This window comes from Dipodomys ordii, unplaced genomic scaffold (assembly GCF_000151885.1).
Source record: "Dipodomys ordii isolate 6190 unplaced genomic scaffold, Dord_2.0 Scaffold128, whole genome shotgun sequence".
NCBI lineage: Eukaryota > Metazoa > Chordata > Mammalia > Rodentia > Heteromyidae > Dipodomys > Dipodomys ordii.
In genome coordinates, this window is record NW_012267344.1 from 340,242 (window position 1) to 363,680 (window position 23,439).

At 46.5% G+C, this 23,439-nt stretch overlaps 1 protein-coding gene across 2 annotated transcripts in view; it reads right to left on the reverse strand.

Moving 5' to 3' along the window:
- The window catches only part of Ano10 (anoctamin 10), a 40,918-nt gene extending 18,129 nt beyond the window's left edge, over window positions 1-22,789 (reverse strand). For both annotated transcript variants that reach the window (XM_013030202.1, XM_013030201.1), the window contains exons 1-10: window positions 22,642-22,789; window positions 20,278-20,475; window positions 18,194-18,328; window positions 12,381-12,500; window positions 10,153-10,722; window positions 9,466-9,521; window positions 8,577-8,651; window positions 7,132-7,314; window positions 3,003-3,194; window positions 630-758 (exon numbers count right to left, since the gene is read on the reverse strand). In XM_013030202.1, the coding sequence (XP_012885656.1) occupies window positions 630-758; window positions 3,003-3,194; window positions 7,132-7,314; window positions 8,577-8,651; window positions 9,466-9,521; window positions 10,153-10,722; window positions 12,381-12,500; window positions 18,194-18,328; window positions 20,278-20,475; window positions 22,642-22,780 (1,797 nt within the window). In that variant the 5' untranslated portion in view covers window positions 22,781-22,789. The remainder of the gene's footprint in view (window positions 1-629; window positions 759-3,002; window positions 3,195-7,131; window positions 7,315-8,576; window positions 8,652-9,465; window positions 9,522-10,152; window positions 10,723-12,380; window positions 12,501-18,193; window positions 18,329-20,277; window positions 20,476-22,641) is intronic.
- Between the last annotated feature and the right edge of the window lie 650 nt (window positions 22,790-23,439).

The window sequence follows — 23,439 nt, forward strand, 5'->3', positions numbered from 1 at the left end:
TCCTCCTGAGTAACTAGAATTATAGGTGTGAGCCACCAGCACCTAGCAATTGATCCACTTCTAAGTTACTACAACACTAATACATTAACATCCACGTTATACAATTCTCTACTTCCTATCATCTCTTTTCTTGGTAAGTTCTAAAACGTATGTGTTAATTTGGAGGAAAATTCTGACATTTTTCTATCAAGATGTTAAGATTCAACTCATTTATGATGGTTTTTCTGGTGTTTTGTTTTGTTTTGTTGGTGGTCGTAGGGCTTGAACTCAGGGCCTGGGTGCTGTCCCTGAGCTCTTCAGCTCCAGGCTAGCGCTCTACCGCTGGAGCCATAGCGCCACTTCCGGTTTTCTAGTAGTTGATTAGAGATAAGAGTCTCATGGCCTTTCCTGCCTGGGCTGGCTTTGAACCGTGATCCTCAGATCTCAGCCTCCTGAGTGGCTGGGATTAGGTGGACCAGCCAGAATGCCTGATTGGAAGAAAAAAAAATCATAGCTGCATCCCAGTGACCTGGGAGGTAAATGGGAAGCAGGACTTGCTTGGGCTGGATCCTCACGTCTCTGCTGGCTTACCTGTACCTGGGTGTTAGGAAATGGCCGGTCACGGACCGTAGGGAAGAGCAAGCGCTCACCTCCACTGCCACCACAATCAGAATGAGGTCTGTCTTGGAGTCTGGAAAGGCTGCGTTCACTTGCGGTGACATTCCAATCAGGGCGCAGTTGGTGACCACAGAGATGACACTCATCGTTTCAAAGGCCAACTAAAGGGGGGAGGAAAAGGTGTCATTAAAAACTGCTCTGGCCACTGCCATGGCCCCTCATCTTTTTATTTTTCCAGATTATCCAAACCCCGGAATGTGTGTATGGGAGGGGGGGGTCGGGCATTTCTTAGTATATTTTAAACTTGGGTCTGTTGGGTGATGGTTTTCTTTAGCCTCAAAACACTCAACTGAGGGGTCTGGGAAGGTGGCTACAGTGGTAGAGTGCTTGCCTAGCATGCATGAAGCCCTGGGTTCGATTCCTCAGCACCACATACACAGAAAAAGCCAGAAGTGGCGCTGTGGCTCAAGTGGTAGAGTACTAGTCTTGGGAATGAAGCGGTTCAGGGACAGAGCCCAAGCCTGGAGCTCAAGGCCCAGGACCCACAAAACAAAAACAAAACACGGAACTGAGCCAGGCGCTGGTGATCAACACCTGTCATCCTAGCTACTCAGGAGGCTGAGATATGAAGATCACGGGTCAAAGCCGGCTCGGGAAAGTCCCTGAGACTCTTGTCTCCAATGAGCCACCAAAAAACCAGAAGTGGAGCTGTGGCTCAAGTGGTAGAGCACTCGCCTTGAGCAGGAAAAGCTCAGGGACAGCGCCCAGGCCTTTCGTTCAAGCTCAAGGACCAGCACCAAAAAATAAATAAATAAATAAAAAACCAAAAAACACTGAACTGTTAGAGGAAGGTATTTCAGATCCTTGTGTCTTTGTGGGTCTTGGGCCTGAACTCGGGGCCTGGGCGCTGTCCCTCAGCTCTTCAGCTCAAGGCTAGCGCTCTACCACTTGAGCCATAGCGCCACTTCTGGCCTTTTCTGCTTATGTGGTGCTGAGGAATCGAACCCAGGGCCTCATGCATGTGAGGCAAGCGCTCTACCACTGAGCCACCTTCCCAGCCCAGATAAATATTATTTTATATGATCAGAGGCACTGCGTCTTCGTTTCCTCCCCTAGGAGGATCCTCCTTTGGTCTCACTGTGTGGGAATGGCTAGATATCTTCTTTGAAGTCTGCAGAACTGGTATGTGAACTCAGGCTTTATGTTCTACCACCTACCACCTACTACCAACCACCAGAGCCGCACCCCTCACCTTTGCTCCTGCAATTGTTTTTCAGATAAGAATTGTTTCCTGCTCTTCTGTGATAACAAGTGATAGAAAGTGGACCTGAGGTGGTTCCTTTGGACTTAGGTTCGGCTTGATTGGGGAGACCTTGTGGAATCCAGGCTCCCTGTAGAACACTGACTGGGCTAGCACTGGAGGAGAGGTGATTGCTGGGCTGACTGATTGATACTGCCTTCCCTGGGAGAGATCTGAGTTGTCCCACAGCCTCTCGGTTCATGGCGAGAGGAAGGTCTCCGCCCTACAGCAGTTCCTGTAGTCTCTGCCCACTCTGGGCAGGGACTGGAAAGCCAGCCTCAGTTAGCTCTGTCTTCCTTCCCTGGAACCCCAAGTCCCAGCCCTGTATTCTCTGGTGACTGGAACAGGAAGGCCTCCTTATTTCCTGTGAGGAGGGAGTCTCTCACTGGCTTCTTTCCAGAGAATTCTCAGGGTTGCTAGAGACTAGACCTGGCCTCCTGAACACACACCGATTTTAAAATTCAAAAATGTTAATTTGCCAGGCGCCAGTGGCTCCCACCTGTCATCCTAGCTATGCAAGAGGCTGAGATCTGAGGATCGCCGGTCAAAGCCAGCCTGGGCAGGAAAGTCCATGAGACTCTTCTCTTCAATGAATCACCAGCAAACCAGAAGTGGTGCTGTGGCTCAAGGGGTAGAGTGCTCGCCTTGAGCTGAAGAGCTGAGGGACAGCACCCAGGCCCATGACCAACAAAAAAAGTTACTTTCTAAAGTCACACATGCTTAAGGCAAGAACTAAAATCTAGTTTTCCTAGATCTCTTCCTGGAACTGTTTCCTTTCTTTCTTTCTTTCTTTTTTTTTTTTTGCCAGGCCTGGCTTGAACCCAGGGCCTGGGTGCTGTCCCTGAGCCTCTTTTTTCAAGGCTAACACTCTACCACTTGAGCACCATTTCCCAGTTTTCTGGTGGTTCACTGGAAAAAAGTATCTCATGGCCTTTCCTGCCCAGGCTGACTTTGAACAGTGATCCTTAGATCTCAGCCTCCTGAGCTCTAGCTTAAGATGACAGGTGTGAGCCACCCGCGCCCGGCTTTTGTGATTGTTTCGGTTTGGGGGTTTTTCTTTGGTCACAGATTTGGAGGCTTTTTTCCCACCCCTTCACACAGTTACCTGCCACACACCAATGCTGGCTGAAGGCTCTGCGAACGGCCGTTTGAAGACCCTGCACATTTTCAAAGCATCGGAGTTGACTTCCGTGAAGTTATTCAGCACAGCGAAGGTGGCGGCCAGGGGGTACACGCAGGAGAACAGACTCACATAGCCGAACTGCAGGAAGAGCTCCAAGTAATCATCAAAGGTGCCCTGGGAGGGAAGCCACAGAAGGTAGGCCTGGTTTTAATGTCACAGGCCAGGAAAACATTGGCTTCTACACATTAGGACAAACAAGCAAACTAATGAAAAACCCAGCTCTTTGTATTTGTTTTCAGTCAGTGCTTTCTTTGCAACCAGGAATTTAATCACTGAGTTTCTGAAATAAAGAATGAAGGATGGACTTAGCTGCTAAGTTTCCTTGGGCCAAGCCTTACCTTGTTCCTGAGGCAAAGAGGAGCAAAACGATACTAAATTGCTCTTAATCAATGAAGAAGCAAAGATCCAGTCCCGCCTTTAGGGTTGGGGGTCCTGCCACCACGGGTACCCGAGAATGTCAGGCCCTGACCTTTCCTTAAAAGCTAGAAGTGAAGACCTGCTCATCATGGTGGTAATGAGCAGGTCTGTTGCTATAGCAACAGTAAACACTGTCTACAAAACACGCACTAGCTGGGCACTGGTGGCTCATGCCAGTTATCTCAGCTTCTCAGGAGGCTGACATCTGAGGGTCACGGTTCAAAGCCAGCCTGGGCAGGAAAGTCTGTGAGATTCTTAGCTCCAAGGGAACTGCCAGAAAACCAGAACTGGTGCCGTGGTTCAAAGTGGAACACTAGCCTTGAGGAAAAGAGCCCAGAGGTAATGCCCAGGCCCCAAGTTCAAGACCCACAACTGACACAAAAACAAAAACAAAAACCCTGCTGTCAAACACTATGTTGATAGTTAAGATACTGGAAACTTCCCAACCAAGATCAGGAGCTAGACAGCTCTTCTATCTGACACAACCCCTAAAGGCTGTAAGGCAGTAAAATTAGGCGAGACAAAGAAATCAGAGAAAATACCCAGAAAAACTTTCAAGCTATCTATAGTTACAGAAGGTGTAACCTTGTATTTTTCAAATCCTGAAAAATAACCACCAAAAAAAAAAAAAAGATTTTGCTTAACAAATGACTTCGGTAAAGTTGCAGGATATGAGAACAATACACAAAAATAATAGTATTTCTCTCTACTAATAATGAAAACTGAAAATGACATTAAGACTATAAGTACATTCAAATAACACTGAGCAGAACAGGTTATCGATTATTCCAAAGGAGTGATGAGACTTATAAAACCACACAACTACTGCTGAACCATATAACCCACATGCGAAGATGAATCTGGATTCCTTCCTCAAACACCAATGTTGACTTGAAACAAAGCAAAGATTTCTATTATGAAAGTTAAAAATATGAAACTCTGTGGCTTCCTGAGGAGAGTGGACAGTTCACACTCTCCGCTGTGATTTCATGAGAAGTCACAGACACCAGAGTCATCAAACCTCTCTACATGTTGTCATGAGGAGACCTGAACACTAGAGTCATTGAACTTCTGTTCTGCCATCTCATGATGAGATCAGACACTGGGCATTATAAAACCCAGCCTCTGTGATCTCTTCAGGAGATCTAGACACTGGAGTCATCAAACCTCTCTACTGTGATCTCCTGAGAACAGCCAGACACTGTGGTCACAACACACTTTTACTGTGATCTCCTGAGAACAGCCAGACATTGTGATCACAACACCCCTTCACTGTGATCTGCTGAGAACAGTTAGACACTGGAGTCTCACCACCCCTTTACGGTGATCTGCTGAGAACAGTTAAGACACTGGAGTCTCAACACCTCTTTATTGTGATCTCATGAGAACAGTCTGACCCTGGAGTCACACCTCCCCATCACTGTGATCTCCTGAGGGCAGTCAGACATGGAAGTCATAACACCTCTTTACTTTGATCTCCTGAGGACAGTCAGACAATGGAGTCATAACACCCCTTCCTTCACTGTGACCTCCTGAGCAGTTTCGAGCAGTCCGATCCCCAATCTCTCCACTGCGGTCTAACCCACTGGAGTCACAAGGCCGTATCACTAGAAGAGCTGTTCCCGGAGGAGATCTCTGGGGGAGAGTCCACGCTGGCCTCCCAAATCCTCTCCACTGTGAGCCAGGCCCATGGGAGTCCTGGTCGACCTCCACGCTGTGAGGTACCAGGCACAAACCTTCCCCAAGCGAGCGATCTCTTGGAGGGAACAAGGCACCAGAGCCACAAAAGCTGTCCACTGTGACGCATGATTAGCTGCAGACACGGAAGCCACAAAGCCTTCCCACTCTGATCTCTCCCATGAGCAGTCTCAGATGCCTCCATCACCAATTATCCCCACTTGCAATCACCAAACCACCCCCACACCCCGCTCTAATCTCACGAGGACAGCCAGCCCCTGGCTTTTGGAGAAACAAAAATCATTTGAATACGAGGAATGCCGCTCATCTTCTGAGTGCTGGGGTTACTGGGGTGTGCGAGTGTGCTAGTGGTTTGCATTTCTAGTCAGTGAGCTTGTGCTAAGGGAAGGAACGAAGTGCGGAAGCCAAGTTGGGAAGCTCCTCCCTGGTTTTGTCACCCAAGGCGTGTCAACACGGGTTTCCTCAACACAGGAGTTGGGGTCCGCTGTTTTCAGTCTCAGAGGAATTCTCGAGCTGAAGTGTGATGACACCTAATATCACGAAGAGAAGTCCGGGATCATGAGAGGCTGGAATTAAGGCCTCGGGTGGTGGCCATGTCCCCTTGCTGGCGCTGGGCGCGTGGCTGAGTGTGCGCTGCACAGAAGATGTGTGTATGGTAGGAAGGACTGCACAGCGCTCACTGGGTCTGACAAAGGAGGGATGGATGATTTCGTTTCCAGTGGAGTGAAGGAAGAGAAAACAAATCTGGCCAAAAATAACCTTTGCCGGCACAAGCAAGGAGAAGATGGATGCTCAAACCGTGACTTAAGACTGAGCTTTTAACTCACGGCAGCTCGGCCGGTGCAGGAAGAATGGCTTCCCTGAACGCACATGCTCCCCCCTTGCATGCAGGTGTTTGCTCTATGTCTCCTTGGGAAACACAGCTCTGCTGTCCTAGCTGGGTTGTGAGTTTAGAAAATGCTAGCTTAGGTGTGGAGATCTGAATCCAAACACCTGTCATCAACAAACACAAGACACCCTTCACAGAGGAGAAATGGACAAGAGAGCCAGGCACCGATGGCTCACGCCTGTCATCGTAGCTGCTCAGGAGGCTGAGAGCTGAGGATCAAGGTTCGAAGCCAGCCCGGCCAGCAAAGTCTGTGAGAATCTCCAACGAACCACCAAAGGAAAAACAAAAACACGGCTCGGTAGTAGAGTGCTAGCTTTGAGTGAGAGTTCAGGGACAGTGCCTAGGCCTTGAGTTGAATCATAAAAAGAGAAAAAGAGACAGACAGACAGACAGACAGATCCTGGAAGTATAATAAAGTAGAGCTCACTGCATGAACCACTGAAGGCTATTATTTTCCAGTAAGAACGCCCACAGCAAGAAGAAAGGCTCAGAAAGCAAGCAACAAGCAACAGCCGTGAACCAAGCAGGATCCTTGTGCGGGCGGGTATGTGACATTGTATTTGCAGAGACAATACATGCAGTCGCACCACCTGACACTTTGTGAAGACGCAGCTTGGCTTGCGTGAGCTAGAATTTGCTTCAAATACTATATGCCACCAAAGGGAGCATCTGAAGGTGCCAAAAATAACCTAGCCACTGTGTCTTCAAGGAAAGCGTTTGGATGTTGACAATCGTGGTCAAGTAAAGACTAATCCTCAGATCGGCCTTTCAAGTTTTTTAGCCTTGGGCCTCCCTCTTCTGCTTGAGCAATCATCTCCGGTGACTTGAATTAAGATTGGCGGGCGCTTCTCGGCGGGGACCCTGTCTCTCTTTGAATTCCCACAACAGTCTCTGGGCATGTGCCCTTTGGTGGCACTGGGCACGATTTCAGATTCCCAGACCACAGCAACTTAGGCCCAGTTCCATCTTGTGAAATAATCTCATCGGAGAGCACAATGTGTGATCAACTCGGTGCATACTGCTCACTCTCTAACCCAGCCCACTTACCAAGTAAGTTCCCATCTCCTTCTCTAGGATGACTTGCTCATATAGGGGGGCATCGATGTCTGCCTTCAGGGCCTGGACCTTCCTCTTCACCCGCACGCCATGCTTCCTTTGGAGCCAATAAGGGAGAAGAGACTCCACAATTTGGTTAAGGATCTGTGAGGTAATCAGGAGCGTGGCCAAGCTCTAAAGAGAAGTAGTTGCATCATGTTGGGCGAGGTTACTTAATCAAACCGGCAAAGGATGACAATTATGCAATAAATAAAGAAGATCTTCAAAAACAGAGAGAGCTGTTATGTTACAAAAACCGGTATTAGAGCCAGGCACTGTGTGGCTCATACCTGTTAACCTATTCAGGAGGCTGAGATCTAAGGGTGGAGGTTCAAAGCCATCCAGGGCAGGAAAAGTCCATGAGACTCTCATCTCCAATTAACTGCAAAATATCAGAAGTGGAGCTGGGGCTCAAGTGGTATGGCTCTAACCTTTGAGGAAAAGAGCTCAGGGACAGTGCCCAGGCCCCAAGTTCATGCCCCAGTACCCAACACACACACACACACACACACACACACACACACACACACACAAGCTGGGGCTCAAGTGGTATGGCGCTAACCTTTGAGGAAAAGAGCTCAGGGACAGTGCCCAGGCCCCAAGTTCATGCCCCAGTACCCAACACACACACACACACACACACACACACGGCATTATTTTAGCCAGGCACCAATGGCTCACACCTATAATCCCAGCTACTCAGGAGGATCTGGGATCATGGTTCAAAGCCAGCCTGGATAGGAAAGTCTGTGAGACTCTTTATCTCCAATGAAACACAATGAGCTGGAAGTGGAGATGTGGCTCAAATGGTAGAGCACACAAAAGCTCAGGGACAGTCCACAGACCCTGAGGTCAAGCTCTAGAACTGGCATTCAAAAGAAAAAGAAAGCCGGGCGCTGGTGGCTCACGCCTGTAATCCTAGCTACTCAGGAGGCTGAGATCTGAGGATCGCGGTTCAAAGCCAGCCTGGGCAGGAAGACTCCTATCTCCAATAAACCACCAGAAAACCGGAAGTGGCGCTGTAGCTCAAGTGGTAGAGCGCTCGCCTTGAGCTGAAGAGCTGAGGGACAGCGCCCAGGCCCAGAGTTCAAGCCCCACGACCGACAAAAAAAAAAAAAAAGAAAAAGAAAAAGAGAGCACTTTTGCTATTAGAATTGTTTTAATATAATTTGGGGTGATTCATAAACTTGATACTGCTGCCTTCTATGATCAAGTTTGGAAGAGGATTAGATTGAATTATCTTTTCGGTATACAATACAGTTGCTAATTTTTTAAATTGAGAATTGGGCTTCAAAATATGTAAGACATAAAACATTTGCAGAAATTGCCATGTGGCGTCAGTTACATTACTGAACCCAGAAAACCACAACTGGTGCGTTGCTGTCATTTGCACTTACCTGCCGCAAAAGCTTCATATCCTTCAGGACAAAGGCAATGTAGAAGAGGGAGGCAAAGCAGTTTAGAAAGTTGAACTGCCAAAGGAAGAAGACAATGTTAGGGGCTGGACAGGTGGCTTAGTGGTAGAGTGCTTGCCTAGCATGCATGAAGCCCTGGGTTCCATTCCTCAGTACCACATATACAGAAAAAGCCAGAAGTGGCGCTGTGGCTCAAGTGGTAGAGAGCTAGCCTCAAGCAAAATGAAGCTCAGGGACAGCGCCCAGGCCCTGAATTCAAGCCTCAGGACTGGTAAAAAATAGTCATAATAACTCAAGCAAAAAGGGCTGGAGGTATGGCTCAAGTGGTAGAGCCCCATCTAACCCAAGTACTGCCTCCCCCCACAAATTTTTAAATAGTATTTTTTAATGTCTCTAATCACTAAATAGATTGTAGAAACCTAGAAAGATTTTTAATTAGATATTTTTATTCTTACTGTAAAGGTAATATACAGAGGGGTAACTATTTTAAGTCCTGTAATAAGTAACATTTCTTTTTGGGACAATATCACCCCTTCCTTCACTCTCTTTCAGTTTCCTGGAAGGATTTTTGAACAGCAAAACATTCAAAAAAAAAAAAAAAGGTCACTACAAGGAAAATAATGCAAAATGTGTCTAGAAAATGGTTTGTTTTGGCAAATATAGGCCTGCAATACTGATTTTCCTATATTTTGAATTCTCTCTCCAACTACACGCTAAGCCTACAGAACACAAAGACACCGCGCTATTTCACCGGCCCTGGCCTCCGTGAGAAATCAGAAAGCAATTCTTCCTATTATTTCTAAAAACAGCAAGAACAAGCACGCACGAGTTTCATAACCCAAGTGTAGATGAAAAAAAACTCTTAACTTACCACCAACACTTTCAGAACGAGGTGATTCTGGTAGGCAGATTCCAATCTGTGATTCTCTAAAATATCAAAAGAGAGAGAGAGGCTGGGGAGGGTAATTTCTCACAGATAAGAAAACAATACGGCACTAGGGATGTAGCTAATGGTTGATCACAGGTATGAATGGCCTATGAAGGCCACAGTACAACTCTAGCCATGTTCCCTTTCCCCACACACGTGTACACGCCGGCCCCGCCCCTGCTGAAGTTCTCAGTGCCAAACCCATTAGGCTTTTGGGTTTAGGAGACTGACTAGAGTTCATGTGGCCCTCATCAGGAAGGTAATGTCAACTGATTTCTAAGAGGATCGGGGACATGAGTTTTGAACTGATAGATCTAGATCAGTCTGGCTCTATGCTTTGTAGATACTGCCAAGTCATTATCAAATGGTTAAATCGTTTCTATCACACTGTTTCTCGGCGCCCTAAGGAGATAAAATTGCTTAGGTCACTCAGAACGAAGTGTGAGCAGTGTCTGATAACCAAGATCTCTGATAAACCAGGACACAGAGATCTTGGGCTGGGGAGGGCAAGGGATTTCTCTTATGCCTCTCGGACAAGCCCAGAGGACAGCAAGGCGCTCTGTGAGAACAGGAGTTGCAGGAGTCCCAAGACCTGGGCGAGGAAGACAGAAGCACTGCCTGTTGGCTTACCCCACGAGGTTAAAAACTCAGCAGCGTATCGATAAAGGCGGTTCATGATCTCGATCACAATGGCGTAGATGATACTAGGCACGTACAGCAAGGCGCTGGTCCACTCGGATCCGCTGTCCTCATGGATGCTCAGAGCCCAGTCCTCCATGTCGAAGTAGATCATCATGATGTACAGACTGAAGTACAGACAGAGGCACACGAAGGGCAGGGAGACCAGGTAGATGCGCAGCTGTCTCTTGAAGCTGGAGTAGATGGGTTCCTCTCGGCCGGTGACGGCGTTGATACCCAGGACTCCGTGGAAGCCAGGCCGGGGCTCCTCAAACTGCCTCTTCATGACCAGCGTGCCCCACCTGTACGTCATGTTGGCACAGCCTCGCTTCCACACCTCCAGGATCACCGTGGACCAGATGAGGTTGAACGAGGCGAAGATCACATACTTGTCATAGTCTTCCCACACGAACAGATAGTAAGGCAGACCTATGATGGCCATGGGAAGCAAAGCAAAGGTGAAATATTCCAGGAATCCAAAATACAGTGCGATGGTCTCCCCGAAGTAGGCACGGATACTGTCTATGGCAGAAGGAAAAAGAAAAGGGGGAAGAGGGTTTAGTCATCTCAAGAAAATGGCTTCCCCCCCCCACCCTCCCCATTTAATACCTTTGCTTTCTAATAGGTCTGTTGTGCATGCATTTGTGAACACTCCACCTGTCAGCAAGCCCTGGCACAGGGCAGCCCCTGAATCAGCTACTGAGGTTTCTGAGCCTGAAGTGCCCCCGCTCACCAAATCAATACCTTCTTCTCAAAGACTCACCTTATAGTGCTCTCTAATCCCTGACTAGGAGTCCTAGTTGTTCTCTTGTTTTCTGGTGCCCGTATGGAGCTTGAACTTGGGGGCCTGGGTGCTATCCTTGAGCTATTTTGCTCAAGGCTAGTCGCTCTACCACTTGAGCCACTGCTCTGTTTGCAGCTTTTTTGGTGGTTCATTGAAGAGTCTCAAAAAGACTTCTGCCACAATCCTCAGATCTCAGCCTCCTGAGTAGCTAGGATGACAGGTGTGAGCCACTGGCTCCCAGCTTGAACTCTTCCTTCCCTTTCGAATCAGTCTTAGGACATGCTTGCTTTCTTTGCCAGGCCTGAGGCCTGAACTCAGGGCCTGGGTACTGTCTCTGAGCTTCTCTGGATCAAGGCTAGTGCTCTACTCCTTGAGCCACAGCACCACTTCCAGCTTAGTTCATTGGAGATAAAGAATCTCATGGACTTTCCTGCCTAGGCTGGACCTAGGAAAGGTGAATTGTCTGTTTTAGACCCAAAGCCCTTTCTTCCCGCTAAACTCAGCTTCTTTCCGATTTCAGAGGACTCATCATGCTCTCTGCTCCTGGATGAGCTAGAAGGATCGATCGCTTATCTCAGTTCATTCCCTCACGGATCACGTGATGTTCAAACAATCAATTTAACTGCATGAAGTTAACAAATAGGTAATAACTCTAGCTGCTACCCCCACCTTCAAGCCCTCACACCCCAGCCTGGTCCCATGCAGGCCGCTTGGAGACCAGGCACTCTGCATGTGGGAATGGTTGGCAAAGGTTAGGTGCTTATGATGTCTCTTGGGGTAGTTGGCGTGTGCCAGGTTCACAGGCCAGTGGCAAGTTACTTGGAAAACCTTCTGCCCAGGGCTTAGATGAAACTATAGGCTAACATTATCTGACTGTGGAGAATCTCGTGCTTTTGAATCGTTTTCCACTCCATTCACTGCATATTGAAGAACGCTGGTTGGTTGGTTGGGAGCTCAGGATAATGTGGATAAGGAACCTTCTTTCAAAAGGGCATGTTGGGCCGGGCACCAGTGGCTCACGCCTGGCATCCTAGCTACTCAGGATCTGAGGATCGCAGTTCAAAGCCACCCAGGCAGGAAAAGTCTGTAAGACTCTTCTCGCCAATGAACTACTTAGAAAACTACAAGCAAAGCTGTGGCTCAGAGTGAGAGGGTGAAAACGCGGTCTAGCATGGCCTTATAAAGCACCAGTGATGTCACTAGCCTAGCATGACATCACAAAGGAAAAAAGAGGTCATCTAACCCTCTCCCAGGCAGCTCGTGAGCACTGCCGAGCCGGGCACTGAGTGAACATCTGCCCTGGGAGAGGAAGCCACTGCTGGACGGCGACTTCCCACAGCCGGCCCTTCTCCCCTGGGAGACACAGCTGTGCAGGCACGCACGCACGCACGCGTACCTATGGGCTGATACTTGAACGGGAGCCGCGTGTACCAGGTGTCCTCCAGCTTCTTGAGGGCCTCGTTGTCGTGCAGCGGGAACACCCGGACCACGATGCCGGAGGTAAGCAGTCTTCTTACTGGGGAGGGAACATCGGGCCAGACCCACACCTGAGCCGGGCGTCACGCGCCCACCGGCCACAGCCAAGTGCCACACCGGAGCGACCTCACACACGTGGATGTGGATGCTCCTTAGCTCTTCAGGGTGAAAATGTCCTTACTCAGCGTGTAAGTATCTTATTATTTTCTCTTTTCTCTGTGTGTGTGTGTGTGTATGTGTGTACCAGAACTTGAACTCAGGACCTAACACAATTGCTTAGCTTTTTTTTGCTCAAGGCTCTTACCGCTTGAGCCATACCTCCACTGCTGGCTTTGTGCTGCTTAACGGGGGGAGGAGAAAGGAACTAACCTAAGCAAAATAGAGGCTGGCGGTGTGGCTCAAGGGATAGAGCACCTGCCTAGCAAGTGTAAGGTCCCCCAGCCCTGCCAAACTAAAAATAAAAAAGGAGTAATTTTACATGTTACATTGCTCTGGAAATCTTTTTTTTTTTTACATAATATTATCTGATACTTTTCAGGGTTCATAGAGAGGCTGGCTTGTATAGCTCGGTACAAGCTCAAGTTTGGAGCTGGCCTAGCAAACACCAGGCCCTGGGTTCAATTCCCAGCACTGTAGGTAAATATAAGTAGACCAAGCACCCGGTAGGGAGAAATTGTTCCCAATCATTGACTATGATGACTAATGCTAAAATTCTTATCTTCTGCTTACTCTTTCTTTATTAAATATGCTCAGAAGGCAGAATTGCTAAGGCCAAAGACATACTACTACAGCAAGAGTAGGAAAATGTGCCTTTGATTCTTTTGGATTCCGAATACTTTCCATCATGTTTTCTATCTTCTATAAGCTAATGACAAAGACAAATCCACAACCAGGATATATTAAAAAAAAATCAAAGAAAGAAGCTAGACATCTGTAATCTCAGCTACTCGGCAGGCTGAGGTCTGGAAGAGAGAGGCTGAAATCCAACCTTAGTAGGGAAGTCCATGAGACTCCTTTCTCCCGATTAAACAACAAAAATGCTGGACTGAGGTCAGGCAACTGAGCCAAGCAAGCTGAAAGCCCTGAGTTCAAGTCCTGGTACCAGCCCCCAAATGAAAATAAAATAACACATAATATATAATACATAAATGATAAATAAACCTCTAAAATAGTAAATAAAGAATATATGACATCTATAGGACATACATTTATATTAGATGTATTTTACATATAAATATATATATATGTATATATAAAATTAAGATTTCCCATTTCAGCAGTCATTTGACTAGTATGGTTTGAACATTCATGCACTTATTGGGAAAAATCAAAGGAACTTGATCAGAGGCTGAATCTCCAGGCAATATTAAAGGGAAAGATGGGGCATCTCTCATTCTTCCTAATGACTTAAAGTAACTCGCTGGGTGGAACGGGATGGTAGGAGGGCTCCGCAGACATGGAGGGTCAAACTTCAATGCCTTGGGCCCAATTAGCAGCGTGGGGTGGGTAAGAAGATGAAATCTACATCAGGGAAGAAGAATGCTTTAACTGTTCTCATCCACCTGTCAGGTTTGGGCTGACATTCGCAAGAGGAGGAAATAATCATCTGAAATAAATACCCAGACTACAGGCTGCTTCTCCCAAGTCAGCTACATGGAAAAGAAGGAAGATTGGGCTGGGAAGGGTGGCTCAGTAGTACAGTGCTTGCCTTGCATGCATGAGGCCCTGGGTCAGCACCACAGAAGCAGAAAAAAGCAGGAAGTGGTGCTGTGGCTCAAGTGGTAGAGTGCTCGCCTTGAGCTGAAGAGCTGGGGGACAGCGCCCAGGCCCAGAGTTCAAGCCCCACAACCAACAACAACAACAAAAAAGGAAAACTTTAATAGGTAGGGTTTGTGGTGATATCGTACCCTCTTTAATGACTGAAAAAAAATTCTAAAAAAAAAAAAAAAACCCTCAGAGAGTGTACCCAAGGCCCTGAGTTCAAGCCTCAGTACTGGCACACAAAAAAAAAAATCAGCAGAGAGGGGAGAGAGAAGACATATAACCTAAGTTGGATAGTCTCTGAGCCTGTGAGATCCACTTTCTGCTTTTTGAGTCCTTTTGCTATAAAAGGTCGCCCTGGATTCTTCTGCAGCTCATACCCATGATTCACTCTGCTTCCTAGCCTTCATCTGGGGTGCTTTGGGGTGCATCAGGCTGGCGCGGGGCCTGATGATCTTTTTCAGGGCCCACGCCAAGTTTTTCACCACACAGCTGATGTGCACTATCCGAATGGTTCTTTTACTGTTCCCAAGATGTGTTTCAGAGGCCATTCCCTCTCTTACTCCGGAAGACTTTTCCAAGCAGACATGAAAAAAAAAAAATCAGCTTTACAGCTCTAAAAATAGGACCACGATCGGAGCCCTTGGACAAGAATCTAAGGCGGCAAGTCCTAAACTACAGGGCTGCTTGTCTCCGGCATCAACAAAGCCCGGCTCTGCATTCAGCTTCTAAAAATAGAGGCTTTTTTTTTCCCTTTCTTTTCTAAAATCCATCAACCTTCTTGTGTCCGCTAAGTATGTAATTATCTGGGAAGGAGCCTTTCCCTGGAGAGGAAGAGTCGGTGCCCAATGGGCCTATTTAAAGAAAGCCACAAACTGAAGCTGCGTTCCTCCCCAGGGCAGTGGTGAACCATCTGAGCAACTGGCCAAAGTAATCAAGATCTAATTTAAGGGAGACTTTCACTAACCCTGGTTTATGTGGGGACCACCCGAAGAATCAGATAGGGTAGCCCCAGTACTAACACGGTGCTGCTTTCTGCGACCGTCCACTAGAAGGGCCAGGGAAATCTCTCTTGGGGGACATCGTGTGTGTGTGTGTGTGTGTTTTGTGTGTGTGTGTGTATGTGTGTGTGTGTGTGTGTGTGGTGTGTGCACGCACTCACACTGAGGCTAAAGAGTCCATACACAATCCTGATGCATGATATGTAATTGAACTATAAGTCATTTTTCTTGTTGATGACAAGATCGAATGTTTGAATGAAAGATTGAATGATTGACTCTATTGACTCTAACCCATTCCTTCTTGTGTACAAGAGACATTCAAAAGAAACCACTCTACTGTTGTAAAATAAGAACTACATGATATCAAGGATATAATACTGAGGCATCTCAGATCCTCTATTAGTCCATCATGCTATGATGATAACACAATACCTGAGGCAGGTTAACTTTATAAGGACACAGGTCTGTTTAGCTCACAGTCCTGGAGATTCCAATGTGTGGTACCAGTGTCAGCTCAGCTCTGGTGAGATCCTCAGGATGAATGGAAGGAACACAGGTAGCAAAGCAGGAAGCCAGAGGAGTCAGGCCCCACTGGAAGTGGCACTGTGGCTCAAGTGGTAGAGCACTCGCCTTAAGCTGAAGAGCCTAGGGACAGCGCCCAGGCCCAGAGCCTGGAGCAGATGGCTCAAGCCTATAATCCTAGCTACTCAGGAGGCTGAGATCTGAGGGTTGTGGTTCAAAGCCAGCCCAGGAAGGAAAATCTGTTAAGATTCATATCTCCAATAAACCACCAGAAAACCACTGTGGCTCAAAGAGGCAGAGTGCTAGTCTTGAGTGGAAAAAAGCTCAGGGATACTGCCCAGGCCTTGAGTTCAAGCCCTGCCACCAACAAAAAGAATAAAAAATAATAAAAATTTAAAAATCACAGTAAACTTACCCAAACAAACGAAAAAAAGGTATGACTAAAGTCAGACAGGAAAATGGTACACAAGGTATGACTAAAGTCAGACAGGAAAATGGTACACAGCCTAAGAAAATTCTGTAAGAGCAAAAATGAAAAACCAGGTAAAACATGAACAGTGCCAATATGACTTAATAAATTATAAAGGTAACTGAAGAAAAATCTCCCTGGAATGATGGTAATCTGGGACCAATCGAGTAAGAGAGCTATGTCTAAGCAAAGACATGAAACCAGATTAAGTGTCATTAAGACAAGTAGATACCTGCAATGTAGACGGACAAGAATGATGAGCACTGACCTCTACCCGTCATTTCCATCAACAAGAACAGTAGCTTCGACCTGTACACTGTCCCTGAGCTGCTTTTGCTCAAGGCTAGTACTCTACCACCTGAACCACACCATCACTTCCGGGCTTTTTCTGTTTAGGTGGTACCGAGGAATTAAACCCAGGTCTTCATGCATGCTAGGCAAGCACTCTACCATGAAGCCACCTTCCCAGCCCTCAATGATTGTTTTTAATTGACACAACACATAACAGGAAAATATCCCTTTGTTTTACTATTCTCCAAATACATTTCCTGGGCTCTTCTTTATTATATAAGATACCCTTAGAGAAACATCATGCAGGTGATCAAAGAAATGGAGAGCCTATGTACCATTCTGGACCTTAACTTGTTAAATTGACAATATACTTGGATCATTCTAGATTCTACATTAAGTTTAACTTATTCCTGTTCCAGGCCACACGGTGTTCTGTTGTATGGACGTTGTCATAGTGATGAGCACGTAAGGTTCTGTAATGTGTCTGAGCAAAGCAAGCTGAGATGACAGGAAATACAGGATGGAGGAACAAAACAGAAAAACTGACAAACTGAACCAATGTTACTGGTAAGACAAATGGCCTGTTTTCATGGGCAAGTCAATTTCGGGAGAGGAAAAAGGGGAGGGGGGGAGAAACTGTTCTATGCCAAGGAGACTTCATAGATGTAACAACCGAAAGAGATGGACCTTCTTTGATTGGATCTTACTTTGCGTAAATAACATCTAGAGTGTAGTTGCTGACAGGTCCTGAAAGGTAAATGTGTACAGGCTCTGAGAAATCTGTCCCATGTCCTCTGGGGTGAGAACTGGTAGTAGTATACTGGCTACTTACAGGAAACTAGATTAGGGACAGGACACAGAAGTTGCTGTGTTTATGATGTATTTTAAGCAGCAAAAAAAAAAAAAAAAATGCTCTGAGGTCATGCCACTATCTGAGTTTGGAGCAAACTTGAATTATACGTTGTAGTAAACGCTCAGTCTAGAAACTAGTATTCTCCTTGAAAGGGAATTACCAACCTAGCTATTCATTCACCTTCATGTGCTACATCAGGTGTCTTCAGCTTTTCTGTTTCATGTGTTCACCTCCAGTGAGATCGGAGGAAAAGAAAGCATTCTGGAAAACAGGGGTCACAGAGCAAACTTTGCCTATTTTTTTTTTTCAAGCTCTGGCTTGAACTCAGGGCCTCTCGCTCACACTGTACTGTTTCACTCAGGGCTGGCATTCTACCATTTGACCTGCATCTCCACTTCCAAATTTTTGCTGGCTAATTAAGAGGTTGAGACTCTCAGAGATTTTTCCTGCCTACACTGGCTTCAAACTGCCATCTTCCAGCTCTCAGTCTTCTGAGTAGCCGGGATTACAGGCCTGTAATCCTGTTAACGTTCCTCACTTTAACGAAGTCATCCATATATGTGTTCACACTAAGTTGTTAAGGGAGCTGTATTCTGTTAATAAATTAATAATGAGAATAAATGAATGAATAAATGAGAAGTGGTAAACCATATACAACAAAATCAAGATTTAAGGAGTTCATATAATGAGGTACAAGGGCTAAAAAAAAAATGTGTTCATGAGAAGAAGAAATGATTGTAAAGTAGTGTACAGTTTTCAGTAAGACTGACCATCTGTTCTCATTAAGGCAAGAACAGTTGGAATGTGCATTCAACAAACTTGATGAAGTGACTTACATAACGATTTTCCGGGATACAACTTTGCCTGTGGATAACCAGGGATCATTCTTTCATCCCGAGCTCTGAGGTTTTCAAGTTCATGTTTGATAATGAACTGACATTCTGCCATCGTAAGGAAATCATCATTGTTATCTACAAATGAAACAAAATGTTCTAGTTATTTCCTCAGCACCTGTCAAGTAAAGCAGTAATAGCCCCCTGAAGATTATAGAAATAATGATATAATTAACCATTGGTATAAGAGGAGTAACCAAAGTATAAAACTGGGAACTTAGGCCAGATGCTCATGGCTCATGCCTGTAATCCTACCTACTCAAAGAAGGCTGAGATCTAAGGATCACAGTTTAAAGCCAGCCTGGGCAGGAAAGTCTGTGAGACTCTTATTTCCAGTTAACCACTAGAAGGCCAGAAGTGGATCTGTGGCTCAAAGTGACAGAAAGCTAGCCTTGAGCAGAAAAGGTCAGGAGAGTGTCCAGGCCCTGAGTTCAAGGCCCATGACCAACCAAACAACAAATAAACAAAAATCAACCAATTAGATAAGGGTCTAAATAATTAAATATCACATAATATAGTCAAACATTCCAACAACACACACTTGCTTGATCTCACTTAGTACTGACAAGCACCAGGCACTGGGTCTCTGATGCTTTTGCTCATCAGCTGGTGCTCTACCACTTGAGCCATGCCTCCAACCCCTCAAGTCTATTTCTCATTGCTCTCTACTGCATTTTCTAGATCTTACATTTAAAAACATGATTTTAAAAAACTGCTCACCTCTATCATTTAAATTTTTATTAACTTGGAGGTGATGAATTCAAATTAATAATTTTTACCTAAAGCATAAACATTTAAGTTGACTTTGGTAGGAAAATCTCCTTCCAGCCCTCATGTTGATTTTATTCCCTTCCTGAGTTGAACATAAGAGAACTAGCTAGGCACTGGTGGCTCACGCCTATAATCCTAGCTACTAAGAAGGCTGAGATCTGAGGATCCCAGTTCAAAGCCAGCCCAGGCAGAAAAGTCTGTGAGACTCTTATCTCCAATAAGCCACCAGAAAACTGGAAGTGGCGCTGTGGCTCAAGTGGTAGAGTGCTAGCCTTGAGCTGAAGAGCTCAGGGACAGCGCCCAGACCCAATGACCAACCAGAAAAAAGGAAGTAGTAGTAGCTGTGAAAAGTCACTTTGGGACAGGTGAACTTGCCCCTGTTCGGTTCATTAGGTCACTGAGGTATACAAGTCCAGAGTGAAGTAGTCTGATCAAGACCAATCATGCCTACGAATTCTGAAAGCCCTGAAGGACAGCTAGGATGGAAGCAAGCATCCACCATGACACAGCTACCCCAGCTTTCCCGGTGCCTTCTAGAAAACATTCCCTTCTTGAACGGAACCCACTACCCTCACACATCCAGTTAGAGCCAGGAAATGAACTACTATTGTGTTTCTTACTATTATCAAATCAGTGAATATTCATCATTATACAAATTAGAATAGAGTAATACAAATCGAGCTGGGTGTACCAGGGACTCATGCCTCTCGTCCTAGCTACTCAGGAGGCTGAGATCTGAGAATTGCGATTCAAAGCTAGTCTAGTCAGAAAAAGCACATGAGACTCTTAATTCCAATTAACAACCGAAGAGCTGGAAATGGAGCTGTGGCTCAAGTGGTAGAGTGCCAGCCTTGAACAAAATGCTAAATATGAGTGCCCAGGCCCTGAGTTCAAGTCCCAGTATTAGCACACGTGCATGCGTGGACACACGCATACAAAATATAAACAGTTAACACGTGTCTTGCCTAATTTGTGTTCTTCTATTCCAGAAGTGGCAAAGTATGGCTAATGGGCCCAAATCTGGCCTGCCATGTGGTTTAATAAAGTTTTATTGGAACAGAATCTTGTCCGCTTACTTAGCTGACATATAGGTTTCCTTTTTGCTTTAAATAGCAGTGGTATCACCCAGAAGCCGTATGATACCAAAAGCCCAAAATGATTACTAGTTGCCTCTTTTCCTGAAAATGCTGAACCCTGATCAAAAGCTTTGTTATAGCAAATGGGATCCTGAGGGGGGAGAGCCATGTGGCGGTTACCGTGGAAGCCTTTGAAGTTGTGCCGGGTTCCATATGTGAAGGCCCGCATGGCGTTGTCATTACATTCCTTCACCAGGCCCACGGCCTCGGCCCCCAGCAGCAACCTGATGGTGGAGGCGCCAACGAGATACAAATTCTGGTTTTCCAGGGTTTCTTTCTCATATTTGTTTAACAGTGGTCGAAACAACAGCTGGGCACCTGCCAAAACGAAAGAGGGAGTGTCAATTTAGAAAGACATGCAAAACCTGAGGAAAGTCACGGTTTTCTAAGCAAAATGCAACGTTTCTGCTTTCATCAGCATGGGCTGGGAAGGTGGCTCAGTGGTAGAGCGCTTGCCTTGCATGCATGAGGCCCTGGGTTCGATTCCTCAGCACCACATAAGCAAAAAGAAAAAAAGCCGGAAGTGGCGCTGTAGCTCAAGTGGTAGAGTGCTAGCCTTGAGCTGAAGAGCTGAGGGACAGCGCCCAGGCCCAGAGTTCAGGCCCACGACCTACAAAAAAAATTACAGTGGCTGGGAATGTGGCTTAGTGGTGGTAGAGTGCTTGCCTAGCATGCATGAAGCCCTAGGTTTGATTCCTCATTACCACATACATGGAAAAAGCCTGAAGTGGCACTGTGGCTCAGAGTGGTAGCCTTGAGCAAAAGAAGCTATGATGCCCAGGCCTTGAGTTCCAGCCTGGCAACAGTGGCTGACACCTGTAATCCTAGCTACTCAGAAAACAGATCTGAGGATCACAGTTCAAAGCCAACCTGGGCAGGAAAGTTGATAAGACTCTTATCTCCAATTAACCACCAGAAAACCAGAAAAGCGATGTGGCTCAAGCAGTAGAACACTCACTTTAAGCTGAAGAGCTCAGGGACAGCGCCCAGGCCCAGAGTTCAAGCCCATGACTCCCCTCCCCCCAAAAAAATTGTATATTATAATTATAGCAATTTGAACTTATCACCCCCAACTTATTAAACATGCAATGGGAAGAGGGAACAGTTCTTTAGCATAACTGTAAGATCTAGAAAATGCATTAGTGAGTGACAGGTCATACATGTAATCCAACCCTACTCAGGAGGCTGAGATCTGAGGATCACTGTTCCAGGCCAGCCCAGGCAGAAAAGTCCCCATGAGACTCTTATCTCCAATTAACCACTCAGAAACCAGAAGTGGCCACTATGGCTCAAGTGGTAGAGCACTAGCCTTGAGCACAAAGAAGCTGAGGGACAGCACTCAGGCCCTGAGTTCAAGCCCCACAACTGACCAAAAAAAAAAAAAATGTATGGAAATGTCACAACACTCCTGTACAATTTTTTGTAAAAGAAAAAAAAATTGAAAAAGCCAAAGTGTAGTTCAAGGTGCTGTTTTGTGTAATTTTACAAAACACTCACGGCTGTAAAACACCCTCTAGCTGCTCGACCTGTCCTAGGTTCTTCTGAGATTCAGGAGTGTACCAACCAAGCCAGGGACCAGCGGCTCATGGTCCTAGTTACTGGGCAATCTGAGACTGAGATCTGAGGATTGCAGTTCAAAGCCAGCCCAGGTAGGAAAGTCTGTTGAGAGACTTACCTCCAATGAACCACCAGAAAACCGCAAGTGGAGTTGTGGCTCATGTGGTTGAGCGATTGCTTTGAGCAAAAAAAAAAAAAAAAGGCACAGCTCCCAGATCCTGAGTTCAAGTCCAATACTGGCTTTAAAAAAAGGGGCGTGGGGTGGGCTGGGAAGGTGGCTCAGTGTTAGAGCACTTTCTTTGCATGCATGAGGCCCTGGGTTCCATTCCTCAGCACCACATAAGCAAAAAAGCCAGAAGTGGCGCTGTGGCTCAAGTGGTAGAGCGCTCGCCTTGAGCTGAAGAGCTGAGGGACAGCGTCCAGGCCCAGAGTTCAGGCCCCACGACCAACATAAAAATAAAATAAAAAAGGGGGGGTCAGGGACACCAAGCCTAGTTGTCCTGAGTCATTCCTGCCATTCCAGAGAGCAGGGTAAAGCGTCCACCCACCCTGTTTTCCTCATGGACAGTAGCAGGTCTCTGATTCACAGTGGTCCCTTGTCGACACATGCAGAGCGGGGGTTGGCTCCTGAGCAATGCTGTCACCCGAATTTCTCCCTACCCAGCTGCCATGTTTATAAGCAGAGGCCTATTCCTCCCTCGGCTCTGGGACTGACTCGGAGACCACTGGGGGGCACACACCTGGGCCCCGACAGTACCCCAAGTCCCGTACCAGGCACAGGGTTCTGAGCTGACAGGTGAGTGAGGATTTTCCCCGTGATGATGTCCTCAATAGATAATAGAGAGTCAGGCAGTACACGTGTGGACATACAAAGGCCTGTGTAAATGCACGGTGGGTCCGAGTGTGAATCATCATCTGCTCACTCACCTCCGTCTTTCTTTTTAGTGATGATTCTGTTTTTCAACCACTCTTTAGTCTCTTCTTTGACATCCTGAGCAAGTTCGATGACCACCAGAGGTGTGAAGGAACTCTCAGAAGTATCCAGAGCTGATAAAGTGACTCTCATCTTTGGTAAGCTTGCTGTGTGTGTGGTAAAACAAAAGATAAAAAGTGGGTTCGTCTTAAAGAAATACACTGTGGCCGGGCGCCGGTGGCTCATGCCTGTAATCCTTAGCTTCTCAGAAGGCTGAGATCTTAGGACTGTAGCTTGAAAGCCAGTCTGGTTAGCAAAATTCATGAGACTCTTTATCTCCACTAAACGACTCAGTGGAGCGGTGGATAGAGTGGTAGAATGCTAGCCTTGAGCACAAAGAGGCTCAGGGACAGTGCCCAAGGTCCTGAGTTCAAGCCCCAGGGACCAGCAGTAAAAAGAATTAAAAGATACACCGTGGAATGACTTGTGTTTTCTCTTGGTAACATCTCATTGGAGAAATTGAGGGAAGGTGAGAGAGAAGGAGAAGTGGGAAGGAGAAACAGAAGGAAGGGAGAAAGAGAGGGAGGGAGTCAGGAAAGGAGGGAGGGAGTCATCAACTGGTAATAAGAGGAGATCTACTATAGAGCACAAAGCGCAGCCTAGAGGTTCAGGAGACCCATTAGGAAGTCCTTACAGTAATCTGGCCAGAGTGGAAGGAGCCAGATGCTAGGTACGGAACTAACTTCTAGGCTCAGATCACTGCAGGAAGGTAAGTTAACATGCATGAAAACGAGTAACAGAAACAGGCACAT